The sequence below is a fragment of the Miscanthus floridulus genome, chromosome 18 (genome assembly GCF_019320115.1).
Source record: "Miscanthus floridulus cultivar M001 chromosome 18, ASM1932011v1, whole genome shotgun sequence".
Lineage (NCBI taxonomy): Eukaryota > Viridiplantae > Streptophyta > Magnoliopsida > Poales > Poaceae > Miscanthus > Miscanthus floridulus.
Genome location: NC_089597.1, coordinates 30,900,770 through 30,921,476, shown reverse-complemented (window position 1 = coordinate 30,921,476; position 20,707 = coordinate 30,900,770). Strand labels below are relative to the sequence as shown.

The following is a 20,707-nucleotide window of genomic DNA, read 5'->3' as shown; positions in this document are numbered from 1 at the left end:
CCCTTTGCCGAGTGCCATACCCCGGGTAAAGTTTTTTTTTTTGTTTTTGGCCTTGAAATTTTTTGTGCAACCCTTTAAAAGCACCGGGAACTCCTAGTTAGAATTTGAGGATTTTTTATGACTTTTTGATATATTTAGTTACTTTATTTCATTTACTTGAATTTGTTCGAAAAAAATATAATTTTGAACTGCACGTGGTGCGAATAATGAAATTTAATGATTCAAAAAATGATAGTCATGTTACTGAGTGTAGTGTGAGGCCGTATCCAGAAATGTACCCAAAATTTCGGACATCTTGTTCACGAAACATGACCGCGAACTTGCGTGCAAAGTGTTTTTAAATTCTATAAAAAGCAAACGAAGTTCGAAAATCATGAAACTTGTTGAGATGTCGTGATATTATATGTGGAGGCTATGATAAAAATTTTAGAAGATTTCGTACACGTTGTCACGTACGATGCTCACAAACCAGGACATCTCTACATGTGATAACGTACGTGACAACGTGTACGAAATCTTCTGAAATTTTTATCATAGCCTCCACATATGATATCACGATATCTCAACAAGTTTCATGATTTTCGGACTTCGTTTGCTTTTTATAGAATTTAAAAACACTTTGCACACAAGTTCGCGGTCATGTTTTGTAAATAAGATGTCCAAAATTTCGGGTACGTTTCTGAATATGGCATCACACTACACTCAGTAACATGACTATCATTTTTTGAATCATTAAATTCCATTATTCGTACCACGTGCAGTTCAAAATTATATTTTTCGAAAAAATTCAAGTAAATAAAATAAAGTAACTAAATATATCAAAAAGCCATAAAAATACCTAAATTCTAACTAGGAGTTCCCGGTGCTTTTAAAGGGCCGCACAAAAAATTTGGAGGCCAAAAACAAAAAAAAACTTTGCCGAGTGTCGGGGCATGGCACTCGGCAAAGAGGGTTTGGATTTTTTTAAAAAAAAATTCCTCTTTGCCGAGTGCCTTCACAGGGCACTCGGCAAAGACATTTTTTTTAAAAAAATAAATCTTTGCCGAGTGCCGGGCTAGGGGCACTCGGCAAAGTATTTTTTCCCAAAAAAAAGACATTTTTTTTAAAAAATCTTTGCCGAGTGCCGTGCCGGGGGCACTTGGCAAAGTATTAAAAAAAATTTGCCGAGTGCCAGATCTGGGACACTCGGCAAAGAAATTTAAAAAAAAATAAATCTTTACCGAGTGCCAGATCTGGGACAATCGGCAAAGAATTTTGTAAAAAAAAAAATAAATCTTTGCCGAGTGCCTAACAGCAGGCACTCGGCAAAGAAGAACGTGGCCGAACACCGTTACGCGGGTCAGCCTATGCCGAGTGCCGCTCTTTTGCCGAGAGTCTGGCACTCGGCCAAGAAGTCCTTTGCCGAGTGCATTTTTTGCCAAGTGCCCGGCACTCGGCAAAGAAGGTCTTTGCCGAGTGCCCGATTTTTGACACTCGGCAAAGAATTTTGCACTCGGCAAAGTCTCTGTTTTCAGTAGTGTGTGGAGGAAAATTAGGAACATGGGAGTTTAGAACCAAATAAAATGTCAGAAAAAATGTCGAAAGGACCATTAAGGAGTAACCGAGCAAACATGTGTACATGACAGAGAAAGGAAACTGATCTTTGGAGGAAAAACATCAAATTGTTTCACTCCTCAATTGAAAGACATAAGTTCTATTTTAGGGTGTATATAACACAATGGGTTAAACGGCAGTAAACATATAGTAGAAGTTATTAATATCTAAAATTGGGGTGCTTACAAACATTGAAAGAAATGATAAAAAATTAGGACTCAGCCTCCTCTGCCATCTCCTAAAATAGATAACATGAATTCATCAGCACCTGAGTTTTTCCTGGAAGAATAAGATGAAGATCATGAGTGATGCACACTTTCTGGTAAAAAAAAGGGAAGCAACATGTGAAAGGCCCTTGGCCAACAAACCAACCGAATTAAATCAACAAAATGGTTAATACCATGAAGGAGATTTGAGAAAAGAAAATATACTGCTGCAATATTGTAATCTGTTACTTGAATAAATCTAATTATACAATTGAGCAAAGGTCAGATATACCCTAGGATAGGAGCCTAATATATATATATATATATATATATATAAAATATTGAAACAGTATGGACACAGAAATGTGGTACACTATATCTGTAAAGGATATACATGTTTAACTTTAGGCACACTTTGTTTCCCATGCATAAACCTGAGGCTTCGTTCTAAGGCGTTCACATGATATTTTTGAAGCTGAATACATTGTCGTTGTAAATTAAACCAACCAAGGCCTTGTTTAGATTGCAAAATTTTGCAATCTGGACACTGTAGCACGTTTCGTTTGTATTTGACAAACTTTGTCCGATCATGGACTAACTAGGCTCAAAAGATTCGTCTCGTGATTTACAACCAGACTGTGCAATTAGTTATTTTTTTATCTACATTTAATGCTCCATGCATGCGTCCAAAAATTGATGTGATAGAGAGAGAGTGAAAAAACTTAGAATTTGGAGGTGATCTAAACAAGGCTCAAGTCATAAAAAAAAGTTTGTCTATTTATTACAGCCGGCAAAGGTAACTTGGTTTAGGGACATGTACACGGCATATAGGGTCCGTTTGGTTCACGTTTTAGATCTAGACTAGACTAGCTAGCCAACTAGGCCTCGGCAGCCCAACCCTGGTTCGAGTAAGGCCCCGTTTAGTTGAGGCCAAAATCCAAAAATTTTTGCATAGTACCCGTCACATCAAATCTTGCGGCACATGCATGGAGTACTAAATGTAGATGAAAAAAAAAACTAATTGCACAGTTAGCCAAGAAATCGTGAGACGAATCTTTTAAGCCTAATTAGTCTATAATTGGACATTTTTTGCCAAATAAAAACGAAAGTGCTACAGTAGCCAAAAGCCAAAAAATTTTGCAACTAAACGGGGCCTAATGCAAGAGGCATGTGTTTCGTTTGCGGTTTATCTAGATCGTGTTTGGTAGTCTAGCTAGCTTAGATAGGATCACCTCTTCCTAGTGAAGGTGAATCTTAGCCAAAATCACCTCTCCCTTACGACCTACCTTTGTTCTTCAGCTCGTGTTCTTCTTCTTCCATCAGCTCTATAATTAATCTGGATCTCGTCTGCGTCGGTGACTCTATAGACGGGTGGAGGTGCGAGCCCAGCGGCGGAGCTCTTGGGGCGGGCATGCATGAGGTGGATACTCACCACTAGCACAGCCTCCGGCGACGGTCGCACGGTGTGGGGATGGAGCGCGGATCCACAAGCGGCCGACGCCCAGCGAGGTGGAAGCGGACCGTGGATTCCGCGGTGACGGGCGGGGCGGAAGTAGAGAACGGCTCTTGGGCGGCGGCCGACGGGGTAGAAGCAGAGAACGAATCCAGGGATGTTGGCCTATAGGGTGGAGGCCGAGCGCAGATCCATAGATGGCAGCTGGCGACGTAAAGGTGGAGCGCGAACCTCGAGGCAGCGGTTGATGGGTTGGAGGCAGAGCGCGAACCCCAGGGCTACGGCATGTCGGCAACAAAGGCGACGAAGAGGCAGGCAACCCGCGGTCAAACAGCGCGGAGGTGAGCGGGTCGGTCATGTCGCTTGTACAAGCCAGGCTCCGCGAAAACGAAGGGTCAAGCTTTTCGAGGTACCTAGACCAAGACCAAGGGATGGTCGGTGCACTAGTTGGGCCTGGTTACGAGCCTAAAACAGGCAATCAAACAAAACTAGACCTTGAGTGTATTTCTGGAGCCTGAATAGGGAGCTAGCCATCCAACCAAACACACCTGTCAAATGTAATATTTGAAAATAGAGTCACCTAATAATTTTTTATAATGAATTAAGCACATCACGGTTGAATTAGCTTTATAGTAAAAATAATGTATCTAGAAAAGCTAAAATATCTTATAATTTGGAAGGAAAGGAGTAGAGAGGTAATGGCCTGATAAGTGAAATAAATCTCACCATCTTACATAACCTATAGGAAAATAAATTTAGCTCTAGACGGCATGAAACGTGTTTCCTATAGATTCATGATGTTATACTAATCCAAAATTATAGCTCACTTTATCTTTATCCTATGTGAAACTTTATTAACTCTGACAAAGTTTTTTTTTTATAAAAACATATATTAGCATCTACAAGTTTATATGAACACACTTTCAAGATATATTTTATGAAAAAATTAGTGAAACTAATTTGTTGGTATAGATTTTGATATGTTTTTGTAGCTATAAACTAGGCAAAGTTAAAGAAGTTAAGTTTGACTTTGGAAAAGTTAAAATAAACTATTAGCCTGTTCGGCTGGCTGGGTTGGATCGTGGATTATTTACTGTTGACTGGTTTGGCTGGTTTGGTATGAGAGAAAAATACTGTTCTAACTTATAATCCACGATCGTATACGATCGTTTACGGCCTGCCGAACAGGCTGTATACTAGTTTGGAATGGAGGAGGTACAAGTTGAAATCGTGTGCACTCGTCGGCAATGCAAGCACGGTGGTTTTGTGTGTCTTTGTTTCCAAAGGGCAACAAAAAAAATTCGAGTAATATAACACGTGTTCCAAAAGGGCAGGAATCCGTTGTCCAGTGGCCACACGTTGAACGAGGTTGAAGCTCCGCTGAACACCTCTATTTTCGGCCGGCACGTACGGCCCAGACGGACACAACATCCCTAAAATGGCGTGCTTAATAACAGGAGGTCAATCTTCGAGCAGGAAGCTGCGAAGAAGACCGACGACGTGCCCTCCCGGCCCCTCGGCGTGCCCCCGTCGTCCTCCCGTCCGTTGATCGATCGATCTGGCCATGGCACAACACTGAGATCCTCGTCGGTCGTCGTGTTGTGGCTCGTGAGCCGAACGATTAATCCGGCGGAAGCTAGGAGGGTCACACCGTACGCCGCCGTCGACAACGACGACAGATGGGGCGGTCGTACTACGACGGTGGCAGGGACGCCGGGACGGACCTTGGCTACCCGCTGGTGGCCGTGTGCATCGACAAGGACAAGAACAGCCAGAACGCGCTCAAGTGGGCCATCGACTCGCTGGTCCAGAAGGGGGAGACCATCGTCCTCGTCCACGTCAACACCAAGGGCACCTCCGGCGGCGTGGAGGACGCCGCCGGGTTCAAGCAGCCGACGGACCCGCACATGAAGGACCTCTTCCTCCCGTTCCGATGCTTCTGCACCCGCAAAGACGTACGTGACGATCGTCGTGCACCGACGGAGGAGACGTTGTGACATGTATGTGTTGCCTTGCTGCAGATCCACTGCAAGGACGTGGTGCTGGACGAGCACGACGTGGCCAAATCCATCATCGAGTTCTCGGCGCACGCGGCCGTGGAAAAGCTCGTCCTCGGCGCCACGGCGAGGGGCGGCTTCGTCCGGTTCAAGGCGGACATCCCGACCACCATCTCCAAGGGCGCGCCGGACTTCTGCACGGTGTACGTCGTCAACAAGGGCAAGGTGTCGTCGCAGCGCAACTCTTTCCGCGCCGCGCCGCGGGTGTCGCCGCTCCGGTCGCAGATCCAGTCGGCGCAGAGCGCCGCCGCGACGCCCAAGCCCGAGCCGGCGCCGCAGTCGCAGCGGTGGTCCTCGTCGTCGAGGGGCCACTCTGACCACGGCGAGACGCCGCGGGTGGACAACTTCCGCTCGCCGTTCGCGCGCGGGGCCCCCGCCAACACGCGCAAGTCGTACGCCGACCTCAGCCACATGTCCATGCCGGACTCGGCGGACATCTCGTTCGTCAGCAGCACCGGCCGCCGGAGCGTCGAGCACCACTCCGCGATCCCGCCGCGGATGTCCAACGGCTCCGTGGATAGCTACGACCACAGCTTCGAGATGTCGCGCACGCCCAGCAAGTGGGGCGGCGACTCCTTCGGCGGCGGCATGGACCACACCACCTTCTCGCAGAGCAGCAGCTCTTCCTTCTGCTCCCTCGGCATGGTGACTTGATTTCTTTGCTTTTGTTTTATTTATTAGCTCGATCGACTAAGATCTCCATCGCCACCATCTTGAATTGAATTCTTTGATGAGATAAACGATGCATGCACTCCTATGCTAATAACAGCAAGACGACGTGGAGGCGGAGATGAAGAGACTACGCCTGGAGCTGAAACAGACCATGGACATGTACAGCACGGCCTGCAAGGAGGCGCTGACGGCCAAACAGAAGGCCATGGAGCTGCAGCGGTGGAAGATGGAGGAGGAGCAGAAGACGCAGGACTCGCGGATAACAGAGGATTCGGCGATAGCGATGATCGAGCGGGAGAAGGCCAAGGCAAAGGCGGCCATGGAGGCGGCGGAGGCGTCGCAGCGGATCGCGGAGATGGAGGTGCAGAAGCGGATCAGCGCGGAGAAGAAGCTGCTCAAGGAGGCCGAGGAGCGCAAGAACCGCGGCAGCAGCGGCATGTCGCACGAGGTCCGGTACCGCCGCTACGCCATCGAGGAGATCGAGCACGCCACCGACAACTTCAACGACGCGCGCAAGGTGGGCGAGGGCGGGTACGGCCCCGTGTACAAGGGCTTCCTGGACCACACGCAGGTGGCCATCAAGGTGCTCCGCCCCGACGCTGCGCAGGGCCGGTCGCAGTTCCAGCAGGAGGTGGAGGTGCTGAGCTGCATCCGCCACCCCAACATGGTGCTCCTCCTCGGCGCGTGCCCGGAGTACGGCTGCCTCGTGTACGAGTACATGGCCAGCGGCAGCCTCGACGACTGCTTGTTCCGCCGCTCCTCCGGCGCCGCCGGGCCTGTCATCCCCTGGCAGCACCGGTTCCGCATCTGCGCCGAGATCGCCACGGGCCTGCTGTTCCTGCACCAGACCAAGCCGGAGCCGCTGGTGCACCGCGACCTCAAGCCGGGGAACATCCTGCTGGACCGCAACTACGTGAGCAAGATCAGCGACGTCGGGCTGGCGCGGCTCGTGCCGCCGTCCGTCGCCGACACCGTGACGCAGTACCGGATGACGTCCACCGCGGGGACCTTCTGCTACATCGACCCGGAGTACCAGCAGACGGGCATGCTCGGCGTCAAGTCCGACATCTACTCCTTCGGCGTCATGCTGCTGCAGATCATCACGGCGAAGCCGCCCATGGGGCTATCGCACCACGTCGGCCGCGCCATAGAGCGCGGCGCGCTGCTGGACATGCTCGACCCCGCCGTGCCGGACTGGCCCCTCGAGGAGGCGCAGTGCCTCGCCGAGATGGCGCTCCGCTGCTGCGAGCTGCGCCGCAAGGACCGGCCGGACCTCGGCGCCGTCGTGCTCCCGGAGCTCAACCGGCTGCGCGCGCTCGGCGAGGACAACATGCAGTACTGCGGCGCCATCAGGGGCGGCGGCGGCATGGGCATGCACAGCTCGCCGTTCCACAGCAACGTCTCACGGTCGCACGCCGCCGTAAGCATCCTCCGTCCATAACAACCAAACATTTTTCCAACACTTCCGTTTAAAAAAAACAATTTTCCAACACGACTAATAACGAACTTCAATTCTAAGCATAACTGAGACGAGCATTCGATGCGAAATTTACAGGAGATGATGGTCGATTCTCAGTACCCAAGATCAGTGTTCAGCTCAAGAGCGAGCGATTCGCCCAAGGCGCCGAGAAGATCGAACGCTTGACGCCCATGCATGAACTTTCCAGCATCGGCACTTGCAGAGTGAAGGGGGTGGCGTTGTGTTGTGCAGGTTCATAAGCTGCCTACCATGCGGGGGGGGGGGGGGGGGGGGGGGGGGGGGGGGGTTTGGTGCAGAATTTTTCTTGCACGAGCCATGTACTAGTAATACAGAACCGTATGGCTCTGCCATTGCCGTGTACCTGTTCTTGTAACTTGTGAGAGCTTCCTCTTTTGTGTAATGGATTTTTTTGGTTGGATTAGGGGCATGTTCTTATGTTTTTTTAATGTCTATACATCGGCTGGTATGAAAAACGCACTGTTCATGCTGAAAAACATTGTTCCGGCTGAAAAAAAAAGCCGAACAAGTCGGCTTCTTGATCAGCCGAACGGGGTATTACATTGAAAAATATAGCTCGCCCTAATCTATCCTATCCACATCTAATCTCCTCCATTGTATGTTTTTAATGTCTATACATGGTCATGGAAAGTCAAACCATTTAGATACTTAAACCTATTTGTAGTAGTTTTAAGGAATACAAAGAATCTCATAATGCCACCGAAAGGTTATGAAAAAACCAAAGCAACATACACTTCAATGCCCGAAGCATCTCTGCTACCAATTACAACTGCCTGCAACAAAGCTTCTGCCCATCTCCTAGACCAAGACAGAACAAGGACATCCGTGACCATGGCAAAGCCCAAAAAATCACTCTTCAGACCATATTAGATTTATTTTTCTGCTTTTCTATTAATGAACTTTTTATAAAAATAAATGGTTGGATAATTTTTGTAAAAAAATACTCATCACGCCCATTAAATTGGTGAGATTTATTGGTAGAATTTCCCTTTGCACCAATTGAATTGGTTGAATTTATATTATTGTCCTTTGTAATATTTCTTAAAAATCATACATTTTCCATATTAGTTTGGGGTGGAGATAAAATTTATATAAACTTGTAGAGCTCGATGAGATTTAAAACTTTTAATCTCGCAACTTTTTGTTTGAAGCCATCTTGTTGCTGAGATAATCGGTACAATGTTTGCATACATATTTGTAAACCTAAACATTGTATTGGTTATTTCAACACTAAGATGGCTTCAAACAAAAACGATGTGAGCTACAAAGTTATTGATTCATTGAGCACTAAATTCATCCGCATCATATGGAAATGTTATAATTTGTAAGATATTTTATGCTACAATTGGATAAATTGATGACAATTTATTCAGTCCCCTATGTAGCAAATCTCTGATAAATTAAATAATTATGACATTTTATATGATGTTGTTTGAAGATAAGTTTTATATGATTATGGTAGTACCATTAAGATCTACAACTTTGTAGTTCACAACACTTTCGTTTGATGTCGTCTTGGTGTCAAATTGATCCTTACAATGTTCATACCCGTGTTAAGAGAAGCTATAGATGGGAACATTGCATCGGTATAAGTTGTATGCCTAAACATTGCACCAATTATTTCAGCACTAATATGGCTTGAGACACAAAAGTTGTAAGCTACAAAGTTGTAGATCTTGTTGAGCTCAGCGATTTTCATATAAGTCCACCGAGCTCAAATAGAAAAGCGACGACTATTTAAACATACATGGAAAAGAAAATTTGCCAACTGGAAATTCTATCAATAGAAATAGTGAAATTTAAATCTCATCTCAATTGGTGAGAGGAGTATTTTGCATTTTATTATTAATAAGATTATTCATGTGAAAAGCTAATTTAAAAATAAAAATATCAAATCAGACTTGGAGTCCCGACGTGGACCATCTACGAGATCTCGTTGCACAAAATCTTATTCCTCTTTTGCTGAACGGAAAATTTGAGATTAGTCGACCCACTTATGTGCACAATGATCTGATGATGTCAACATATGGTTTTGCTGATGTCAAATAGTTTTCTTTGTGTTAGGGGGGTCCTTTCTTTTTTGTCTTAGAATTTTCAATTTCTTACATACAAGGCAAATATATTTCACTGTGGCAATTTGTTTTTGTTCATTGGCTTTTGTTTACAGAAAAGCTAAATGACACTCGAGTGTTCTAACATTCGATTTTCTCTTCTTCTCCATCTCCGGCGGGCTTAGAAGAAAATGTGGGGAGGCAGGCAGGCCCCGCGGTGGGGACAGGAGAGACGGCAGCGAGGCAGAGGCAGTGGTGACGCTGCCGGAGCGAGCGACGGAGGAGGCGGTCGGGACGGTTGGGGCAAGGGTGACCAGGGCCATGATGGCTGCGGGGGGGACGAGAAGAAGGAGATCACCACCCTACTGTGCCGCAGCGAGGCGGCCGGCGACAGCGGCGGCGCATTGGGAGGAGGAAGATGCGAAGAAAAAAAATCAAGTGTTCTGGCCCCCAAAACACACAGAGTCAATACCATTATCCATGATACCTTCATCTTCTTTTGTTCATCACCTTATTATTTTTTGGTTTATGGTAATATGTTTTGTGCTCATCGTAATTTTAGTCGTGTTATTTTTTATTCATCAAAATGAAGTTTTCTTGTTCATGTAAATTTAATTTAATTTCAATACCCGATTGTTATATATTTTTCTTCGCCACACAACAATTCCTTTTGTTCGTGTGAGTTATTTTTTCCATGTTTTTTATTGATGCTTTTTGGTGCATCTTCTATTTTTGTTCCATCATAGCAATTATATATGTGCAAACAAAGAAGAAATACATTTTTGAAAGTCCGTGGCCCTGTTCTGCAGCACTTTTCAGCGAACGAACATTGTTTTTCTCTCACAATAAATCAGCATAAGCATCAGCATAAAACAAATTTCAGCGAAATGTCAGAAAGTAGCGTCGATGAGATCAGCAAAGCCTCGCCGATCAGACATGTAGACCGAGAGGTGACGTTTGGATATATGGAAATGAGTATGGGATAGGGATATAGCACCCGCAGTGGCAGACCTCGATGCCTCAAAACTTTGTTCACATGTGGCATCGTTTCTGTATGCTACAGTGTTCAAGCTTCGCTATACAACTCCCCATTCCTGACGTAGGGCTTGTTTAGATTGCAAGTTTTTTCACTCTCTCTTCATCACATTAAATCTTTGGACACATGCATAGAGTATTAAATGTAGATAAAAAAATAACTAATTATACAATTTGATTGTAAATTATGAGACGAATCTTTTGAGCCTAGTTAGACCATGATTAGACAATAATTATCAAATACAAACGAAAATACTTCAGTGCCAAATACTGATTTCTAATCTCAATCTAAATCAGACCGTACGTACAAGCACATGGAAACATTTTTTAACAACCAAGTACCCATGACTGTCGATGCTGGCATTTTTTTATCCCAGCGTCGCACGCTGCAGCATGAAAAACGATGCTGGGACCTTCTCTCCACGGCCTTATTTAGATTGCAAGTTTTTTCACTCTCTTTCTGTCACATTAAATCTTTGGACACATATATAGAGTATTAAATATAAATAAAAAAATAACTAATTACACAGTTTGATTATAAATTACGAGATGAATCTTTTGAGCCTAGTTAGGCCATAATTAAACAATAATTATCAAATACAAACGAAAGTGCTACAGTATCTGATACTGATTTCTAACGTCAATCTAAACACGGCCCAAACATTGATTTTTTTGTCACACTGCGCATGCTCTAGGCCTTGTTTAGATTGCAAGTTTTTTCACTCTCTCCATCACTTCAAATCTTTGGACACATGCATGGAGTATTAAATATAGATAAAAAAATAACTAATTACACAGTTTGATTGTAAATTACGAGACGAATCTTTTAAGCCTAGTTAGGCCATGATTGGACAATAATTGTCAAATACAAACGAAAGTGCTACAGTGCTAAATACTGATCCCTAACCCCAATCTAAACAAGACCCTAAAAGAAAGGATAAAATCAATCCCTTGTGTGTGGAAAGGTTTGGGAAAAGAGAGGAGGCTCTAAAATGCGATAGGAGCGTCACTTTTGCCAGCGTTCAAAACCTAGCGGCGCAGGTGGGTTAGGGCGGGATAAGGCTGATGTGAATGCGAAATTTACCATTTTGCCCTTGGAAAGGTAAGATAGAAAGCGCATCCACAGAGCAAGCGCCCCACTCCACTCCACCGCCCTCCTCTGGCGCCTGCTGCTCTCCTGCACTCGCTCCGGCTCCCCACGCTCGTGCCCGCGTCGGCTGCTCTCGGCGCTCGCTCTGGCTCCCCACGCCGCGCCCGCCTCCGCTCACGCTCCCTCGGTGCTCACCTCTGTTCGTCAGCGCGGTGCTCACCAGGTTCGTTTCTTGCATTGCTTCCAAACCATCTGAATCAGGGATTGGTTCCTGGAATCCCGAGCTGGTTCAGCTCGCGAACAGTTTGCTGCAACATTCTTTTCCTTCCCCAATTTGTCTACCTCAAGTTTCCTAGTCCCTATCCTTTCGTGCATATCTGAAAGAGTTGAATATATTTGGACCATCACTGAGTTTCGATTGCTTTAGATTGGTTTGAGCTAATTAGCTAGTGAGGAGACTACTGTAGGTAGCAGTAAGGTAAATCTTTATCGTTTATCTTCTCATCTGTCCTAAGCAGACAAGCAGTTTTCGCGCCCCCGCGAAAAGACGAAGAGTCTTTTATATATATGCCATTAAAAAAGTTTATAATTATACACAAGCTATTAAAAAAATTGATCGCACACAGGTGCCACTGCTCTAAACTTTTTTTTTTTTGCCTTACAAGTCATTTCGTCCGTGTTCTGTTTGTTTTTCGCCGTTTGGTGTGGGACCGGCCAGTGAAATTGTCTGTATTATCCTTGACCGTGGAAACCGACTACGATTCACCACCTCAGTTTTCTTTCTCTCTGTGTTCCTCCTTGTCTTCGTCCCCTTGCGCGTCGTCAGCACCTTGCCCGGTGGCCTGGCCCTGCGCCCCCGGCACCTCCAGGCCTCGGCCCCGCCCTTCGCCCCCGGCGCCTCCTGGCACTAGCCCCGCCCTGCGACCCCGACGGCCTAGCCCCACGCTCCCAGCCCCAGCACCGCCCTGCACCCTCGGCGGCGGCGGCTCGGCCCTGCGCCCTCGGCGACCTCGCACGCTCCAGGTCGGGGCGCCGCCGCGCCACGTCGCTAGATTCGGCGGCGCCTGGCTACTCCTCACCTGCCTGGATCCCGTCACCGTCCGCGCGGCCGAGCTCCTAGTCGTCCTCGTTGCGCCCCGTCACCGTCAACGCGGCCGAGCTCATAGCTGCCCCATCGCACGCCTGCCGTCGCCGTCTCCTTCACCAGATCTGTCGCTGCGCTCCTCGTTAGCTGTGCGTTGCTGTTGCCGTCCGCCGTAGCCATACCCGCACGCGACCGCTAGCTCCAGGGCGCCATCGCCGTCTCAGTCCTCCAGCCTCATCGTGCACTCGCCACAGGCGCACGGCGCCCAAGATGCTGGATGCACCACCGGTGGGGATAGGAACGGGAAGTGGACGCTGTCCGGAAAGAGCAAGGAGGTGCCCTGGTGGCCTCGCTGCTCGTCGCCGTGGAGAGGGGAGCCGGGGCACCGCCGTTCCTTGTCGGCAGATCCGGCGGCGCGTGCTCTAGGAGGGTGGCCGCGATCAAGGGGCGCGAGGCCGGCGGGTGGCTCCAGGAGGCCGTCCGCGTCGCCTCCAAGGGCCGCCGTGTGCGCCGCCGGGAGGGAGGAGGCCGCGCGCCCAGGGAGAGCAAGGAGGTGCCCCAGTGGCCTCGCTGCCAGATCCGGCGTCGGCACTCCTAGTCCGCCGTGCGCCGCTGTCGCCCGCGCTCTCTCTCCCCCAGGGTTCTTCGCTGTTTGGTGTGGGACCGCCAAGGGTAATATGAACAATTTCACTGCCCGGTTCCACATGAAACGGCAAAAAACAAACAGAACACGGACGGAATGGTCTATAAGGCAAAGAAGTTTAGAGCAGTGGCACCTGTGTGCGGTCAATTTTTTTAATAACTTATGTGTAATTAAAAACTTTTTTTAATGGCACGCAAGTAAAAGCCTCGAAGCCGAAACGCGACGCCCTTATCCTACTCGAACCAAAAATTGAATTCGAGTTGGAGTCGTAAGCGTTAGAGCGACGCCACTGCCATCTCAGCTGTCGGATCCCCCCTTCCCTTCCCTTCAATTGGCTTCACCCAATCGCTTCTTTCCATCTCGATTCACAATTCGCTCTCTCTGTACTCGTCTTTCGATCCCGCCTCCTCGCGCCCAGATCCCCACTGCCTCTTCAATCTCGAGTTCAGATCATGTCTGCGGCGGTGGCGGTGGTGCCGATGGCTCGCAAGCGCCCGGCACCGGACCAAGAACAATTTGCTGCCGACGCGAACAAGCGACCGCGACCGCCGCACCGGCAAGATGGTGGCGCTCAAATGGATCCGTGGCGATGGGCCCAACGGCCACGGCCCCCTGACCGCCGCGCGCTAGCCATGGAGGCCGACTGCCTCCACGCGTGCCGCGGCCACCCGTCGATCATCGGGATCCATGATGTCGTTGCCAACCCCAGGACCGGGGATGTCCACCTTGTGTTGGAGCTGGTCCACGGCGGGGTAAGCCTCCGCGACTCCATGTGGAGGCCCTTGTCCGAGGACGTGGTCCGCGAGATGATGCGGCAGCTCGTCAGCGCTGGCAAGAAGATTCATGGTGTGGGGTTCATCCATCGGGACATGAAGCCAGAGAATGTCCTCGTCTGTCCTTTCGGCGAGCTCAAAGTCTGCGATTTTGGATCAGCGACGCGACAGAAGCCCGCCGAGAAGGCGCATGAGGCCTCCCCTGTCGGGACGCTGTAGTACAACGCGCCGGAGTTGCTCGACGGCAATTGGTACTACGGCCCGAGTGTCGACATGTGGGGCCTCGGGTGCGTCATGGCGGAGCTTCTGAGTGGTGAGACTCTGTTCGAGGCGGAGACACATGAGAAGATGCTTGACGAAATGTCGGAGCTTCGAGATCGGATGACCTCTGCAGCCAGAAAGCTTGATCTAGAGTGTTTGGCAGATTTGTCGGAGACTGGGCGTGATGTGCTGACGGGCCTGCTGGCCTTCTGCCCTGATAAGAGACTCAAAGCAGCGGAAGCGCTTGAGCACCCGTGGTTCAAGAACTTCAAGTCACCCTGGATACATGACATTGTTTAGTTATTAGATCACTAGTAGCTGTTTCTTGATGTAGGATTGTAGTACCACAGGGATTATTTCATTGCATTGTAGCGCCTTAGCTGATTCATGTAATGTTATGAAGCAACCTAATTCATTGTTGCTTCCTTGCCATTTATTTGTTGTTTGACCAATCTTCGTAGCAGGAATTGATCAGTGTAATATTTGTTCAATGCAATAAATTAATAAAACGTCGACTTTGTTTTATAAACTGTCTCTTGTTATCTATTCCCAGTACGGGATGTTGTCAGTAATCCTATGTAGAGCATGTCTATTTTCAGCACCTGCATACGCACGAGCGCCAACCTGTGGTGGCCGTGTAAGTAGGAGATAGTGGTTAGTTTCTTTCTGCCATGAACCAGAGCATGCACGCCATGGCCGGCAATCGCGGCGCGTGGGGATGGACGCGCGCAAGCTTCGCGGTCGTGTGCGCTGTGGCGTGTTTTGCTCATCTCTGTAATCAAATAAAAGGCAATCAAGTGCATCAGAAAACGCTGCGCCCTTGGCAGCACAAACTCTCGTGTTCACCGTTTGTTTCTCGCTGCTCACTCTCGCTCGCAACCGCTCACAGCAGCACCGCCGGCTCACCGCCGTCCGGTGACTGACAGCACCGCCGTCCGGTGACTGACAAGTGGCATCAGAGCCAGAGAGTTGAGAGGACCTGCAGCGGCGCCATGGCTTCACCACCGCGCCGCAATCGCACCCCGGAGAAGAAGGAGAAGCCGGAGGGCAGCGGCAGCAAGACGCCGCGCCGCTCTCCGTCACGCTCACCGTCACGCTCACCACGGCGTCGCTCACCGCGCCGCTCCCCGCGTCGCTCCAGAGCACCACGCCGGTCTCGCGGCCGGCAGCCTCGCGAGATCGTCGTCGAGCGCATCGTCCGTGAAGGCGGCGGTTCCGGCACCTGGCCGCAGCTGACGCGCACCAACTATCATACGTGGTCGCTGCGGATGAAGCTGAAGCTGCAGGCTCGTCACCTCTGGGACGCCATCGAGTACCCCGACGACGCGGAGTACGACGACGACCGGAGTGCCCTCGACGCCATCTGCAGCGCGGTACCGGAGGACATGGTGCCCGCGCTCGCCACGAAGGGTACCGCCTACGACGCCTGGGAGGCCATCAAGACACTCCGCATCGGCGACGACCGCGTGCGGAAATCAACCGCCCAGTCTCTCCGGGCGGAGTACGAGAACATCAAGCTCCGTGCCGACGAGGCCATCGAGGAGTTCGCCCTGCGCCTCACCAACATCACGCAGCGGATGGCAACCCTCGGTGACCCGGAGCCTGATCATCGCGTGGTGGCCAAGTACCTGCGCGTCGCACGTCCGCGGTACAAGCAGTTGGTAATCTCAATCGAAACCCTCCTTGACGTTGCACAGTTGTCAATCGAGGAGGTCACCGGGAGGCTCAAGGCGGCCGACGACGACGAGCCTCCGCAGCCGCAGAACGCGAGCGGCAAGCTGCTTCTTACCGAGGAGCAGTGGATCGAGAAGTACAAGAAGAAGGGGCATGAATCATCACGCGGCGGTTCCAGCTCCGGCGGTTGCAGCAGAGGCTGGGGCAAAGGACGGGGGCGCGGCTCCGGCGAGCCTCGTCCGCCACCGGACTCACCCTGTCCTCGCTGCGGCAAGAAGGGCCACTGGGCCAGTGACTGTCGCAAGCAGAAGAAGGAGCATCCGCTCCATCAGGCCCATGTGGCCCAGGAAGAGGAGGAGGAGCACACTCTGATGCTTGCAATTGACTCGGCCCATGAGGAGGCTGATCCCCACTCTTTGCCAGTCACGCCGGCATCCTCTGCGCCGCCGCCATCGCCCACACAGCTACACTTCATCGAGCGGAAGGTCGTCCCCAACCTCGACGATGCGGCAGATCGGGACGCGACGAGCTGGATCCTGGACACCGGCGCATCCAATCACATGTCCGGGTCCCGCACCGCGTTCGCCGACCTCGACACCGCTGTCACCGGGTCCGTCCGCTTCGGCGATGGCTCCGTTGCGCGCATCGAAGGGAGCGGGACGGTGCTCTTCCACTGCAAGAACGGCGAGCACCGGGCGCTCACCAACGTCTACTTCCTTCCACGCCTCACCGCCAACATCATCTCCGTCGGGCAACTCGACGAGAGCGGTTACCAAGTTCTGGTTGAACACGGCGTGATGCGGGTGCGTGATGAAGACCGGCGCCTCCTCGCCAAGATTCCCCGGAGTGCAGGGCCGGCTGTACACCCTCGACGTCACCATCGCACGCCCCGTGTGCCTAGCCGCGCGCACGGATGACGCCGCCTGGAGGTGGCACCAGCGGTTCGGGCACATCCACTTCGCCGCGCTGCGCAAGATGGGGCGAGAGGAGCTGGTGCGCGGACTGCCCGTCATCGACCAGGTGGAGCAAGTCTGCGAGGCCTGCCTCGCCGGCAAGCAGAAGCGGGCGCCGTTTCCCCAGAAGTCCCTCTGGCGCGCCACTGAGCCTCTCCAACTCGTCCACGGCGACATCTGCGGCCCCATCACGCCGGCAACCCCAAGTGGCAACCGGTACTTCCTTCTCCTTGTCGACGATTACTCACGCTTCATGTGGCTGTCGTTGCTACCGTCGAAGGATGCTGCTGCCGCCGCAATCAAAAACATCCAGGCAGCTGCAGAACGCAAGAGTGGCAAGAAGATGGTGACGCTGCGCACTGACCGTGGCGGTGAATTCGCCGCCGCGGGCCTCGTCGACTACTGTGCCCACCTCGGTGTCCACAGGCAGCTCACGGCGCCGTACACACCCCAGCAGAACGGCGTCGTGGAGCGCCGAAATCAATCGGTCGTGGGCACAGCCAGGAGCATGTTGAAGGCTAAAGCTCTTCCTGGCGTGTTCTGGGGGGAGGCGGTCACCACAGCCGTGTATTTGCTGAACAGGTCATCGTCCAAGGCGATCGGTGGCAAAACTCCCTACCAACTCTGGAATGGGAACAAGCCGTCGGTCCAGTACCTCAGGACGTTCGGGTGCATCGCCCACGTCAAGGTGAACGCGCCGCACCAGAAGAAGCTCGACGACCGCAGCCGCCGCATGATCTTCGTCGGCTATGAACCGGGGTCCAAGGCATACCGGGCCTATGATCCCACGACGAGGCGCATCCACATCAGCCGCGACATCATCTTTGACGAAGCGGCGCAGTGGGCTTGGCAAACTGGTGGCGACGTCGAGTCCGGAGACTTCGTCATCGAGCAGCCGGAGCCGGAGGACACACCTCTGGTCACCACCACCAGGACGATCACGACGCATACCTCTGCACCTAGCACCGCGTCAGGCTCCCCTACGCCAGCTCCATCAACACCGGTCGAGGCCGGGACGCCGGCCAGTGCCCCCCACACTGAGTTCGCGTCACCGCCAGAAGCAGGGGCTGACGACGCCCTCGACGCGGACCATGATAACGATGCGCCTCTACGGTACCGGCGCCTCGACAACGTACTCGGTTCAGCCCCGACACCTGGACTGGCAGCACGCAAGCTGGAAGAACGCTTGCTGCTGGCCAGCGATGCTGAACCGGCCTCCTTCGATGAAGCAATGCGGCACGAGTGTTGGCGCCACGCCATGCTCGACGAAATGACCTCCATCGAGGCGAGCGACACCTGGAAGCTGGTGGAGCCGCCGACCCACACCAGGCCGATCGGCCTCAAGTGGGTATTCAAGGCAAAGAAGGACGCTTCTGGCATCGTCACCAAGCACAAGGCCCGCCTCGTCGCAAAGGGCTACGTGCAGCAGCAGGGCATCGACTTCGACGAGGTCTTTGCTCCTGTTGCGCGCCTGGAATCGGTCCGGCTCTTGCTCGCACACGCCGCCAGTCAAGGATGGGCCGTCCACCACATGGACGTGAAGTCGGCGTTCCTGAACGGGGAGCTCCAGGAGGAGGTGTACGTCGAGCAGCCTCCCGGCTTCGTCCTCCGCGGCCATGAGAACAAGGTCCTCCATCTTGTCAAAGCGCTCTACGGGCTGCGTCAAGCTCCACGGGCGTGGTACGCCAAACTCGACGAGTCCCTCATTGGGCTCGGGTTTCGGAGGAGCACTTCAGAGCATGCAGTCTACCTGCGTGGTACTGGAGGTCGCCGGCTGGTGGTCGGGGTCTATGTCGATGACCTCATCATCGCCGGCGGCAACGGAGGCGACATCAGCATCTTTAAGGACCAGATGAAGGGAATCTTCAAGATGAGCGACTTGGGGCTACTTCACTACTACCTTGGTCTGGAGGTGTCCCAGACTGAGGCTGGCATCACCATCTGCCAGAGCTCCTATGCGGCCAAGATTCTCGAGACAGCAGGCCTGTCCGGCTGCAACCCAAGCGCAACGCCCATGGAGCCTCGCCTGAAACTCAGCAAGGTGAGCACGGCTCCAGCCATTGATGCTACCATGTATCGCAGTGTGGTGGGATCCCTGCGGTATCTGGTGAACACCAGGCCCGACCTGGCGTACTCGGTGGGTTACATCAGCAGGTTCATGGAGAACCCCACCACCGAGCACTTGGCGGCCATGAAGAGAGTACTACGCTACGTCGCCGGCACACTGCACCATGGCTGCTTCTACCAGAAGAGGAAGGAGGCTCAGCTGCTCGGCTTCAGCGACAGCGACCTCGCCGGGGACATCGACACTCGCAAGAGCACCTCCGGCATTTTCTTCTTCCTCGGCGGGAACCTCATCACCTGGCAGTCTCAGAAGCAGAAGATCGTGGCTCTTTCCTCATGCGAGGCGGAGTACATCGCCGCGACGACAGGAGCGTGCCAGGGGATCTGGTTGGCACGGCTACTTGCTGAACTCAGAGGCGAGCAAGCTGGTGCCTTCGCCCTCCACATCGACAACAAGTCTGCCATCGCTCTCTGTAAGAACCCTGTCTTTCACGATCGCAGCAAGCATATCGACGTTCGCTATCACTTCATACGCGAGTGTGTCGAGGAAGGCTGGGTACAACTCAGGTCCATTGGGACCACGGAGCAGCTAGCGGACATTCTTACCAAGGCTCTGGGGCGTGATCAGTTCACTGAGCTGCGTTCCAGAATCGGAGTTATAGATGTACAGCATATACATTAGGATTAGGAGGAGAACTGTTGTCAGTAATCCTATGTAGAGCATGTCTATTTTCAGCACCTGCATACGCACGAGCGCCAACCTGTGGTGGCCGTGTAAGTAGGAGATAGTGGTTAGTTTCTTTCTGCCATGAACCAGAGCATGCACGCCATGGCCGGCAATCGCGGCGCGTGGGGATGGACGCGCGCAAGCTTCGCGGTCGTGTGCGCTGTGGCGTGTTTTGCTCATCTCTGTAATCAAATAAAAGGCAATCAAGTGCATCAGAAAACGCTGCGCCCTTGGCAGCACAAACTCTCGTGTTCACCGTTTGTTTCTCGCTGCTCACTCTCGCTCGCAACCGCTCACAGCAGCACCGCCGGCTCACCGCCGTCCGGTGACTGACAGCACCGCCGTCCGGTGACTGACACGGGATCTACAAAGGCCAGTGGCTTAGGAAGTTGCAGCTCTTGTCAGGAAGTAGTAGATTCTAGCCTTGAGGAAATGCTCTGAAAAATTGAAGCTTCACTTCAATTGCCAACGGTAAAGCAAGCTAAATGTATGAAAATTGTGAGTTACTATTCCTTATCTTTTCTGGCCTTCAAGTGCATCTGCTGTTTGAGCTACAAGTCTGAATCATCTGAATGGTGCTGTGCCTCCATTGTTCCACAGGGATGGCGAGTATGATTTTCGATTGGAATGGGTCACGGAGAAGCAGATGCGATGCGATAGATCCTCGTCCTGGTTACTACAGAGCTGGAGCTAATGTCATAGTGTGCTTTGACTGACGGGAAGCATCGTCACATAGGATACTTGCTCTCTCGCTGACCCAGTCGAACAAACAGGTACCGGTTAACTCTGCCATATCCCATAGGGCATGTTAAGATCAGAATACTACATACTCAGCACATCTTTTTGTCAGTTCACTTCGGACCTTTCTTACTA

At 51.5% G+C, this 20,707-nt stretch overlaps 1 protein-coding gene and 1 pseudogene across 1 annotated transcript; both read left to right on the top strand.

The window, feature by feature from the left end:
• The first annotated feature begins 4,751 nt into the window (after positions 1–4,751).
• LOC136521552 (U-box domain-containing protein 35-like) lies at positions 4,752–7,686 on the top strand. The gene is made up of 4 exons (XM_066515299.1): positions 4,752–5,207; positions 5,274–5,954; positions 6,079–7,401; positions 7,537–7,686. The coding sequence occupies exons 1-4, from the start codon at positions 4,932–4,934 to the stop codon at positions 7,624–7,626; spliced, it is 2,370 nt and encodes a 789-aa protein (XP_066371396.1). The 5' UTR covers positions 4,752–4,931; the 3' UTR covers positions 7,627–7,686.
• Positions 7,687–13,552: 5,866 nt separating this feature from the next.
• LOC136521553 (putative cyclin-dependent kinase F-2) lies at positions 13,553–14,868 on the top strand (annotated as a pseudogene).
• Positions 14,869–20,707: the final 5,839 nt, after the last annotated feature.

Coding starts and splice junctions, on each gene's coding strand:
- LOC136521552 (XM_066515299.1), top strand. CDS start 4,932: ATGGGGCGGTCGTACTACGACGGTGGCAGGGACGCCGGGACGGACCTT. Junction 5,208..5,273: donor GCTTCTGCACCCGCAAAGAC/GTACGTGACGAT, acceptor GCCTTGCTGCAG/ATCCACTGCAAGGACGTGGT. Junction 7,402..7,536: donor TCTCACGGTCGCACGCCGCC/GTAAGCATCCTC, acceptor CGAAATTTACAG/GAGATGATGGTCGATTCTCA.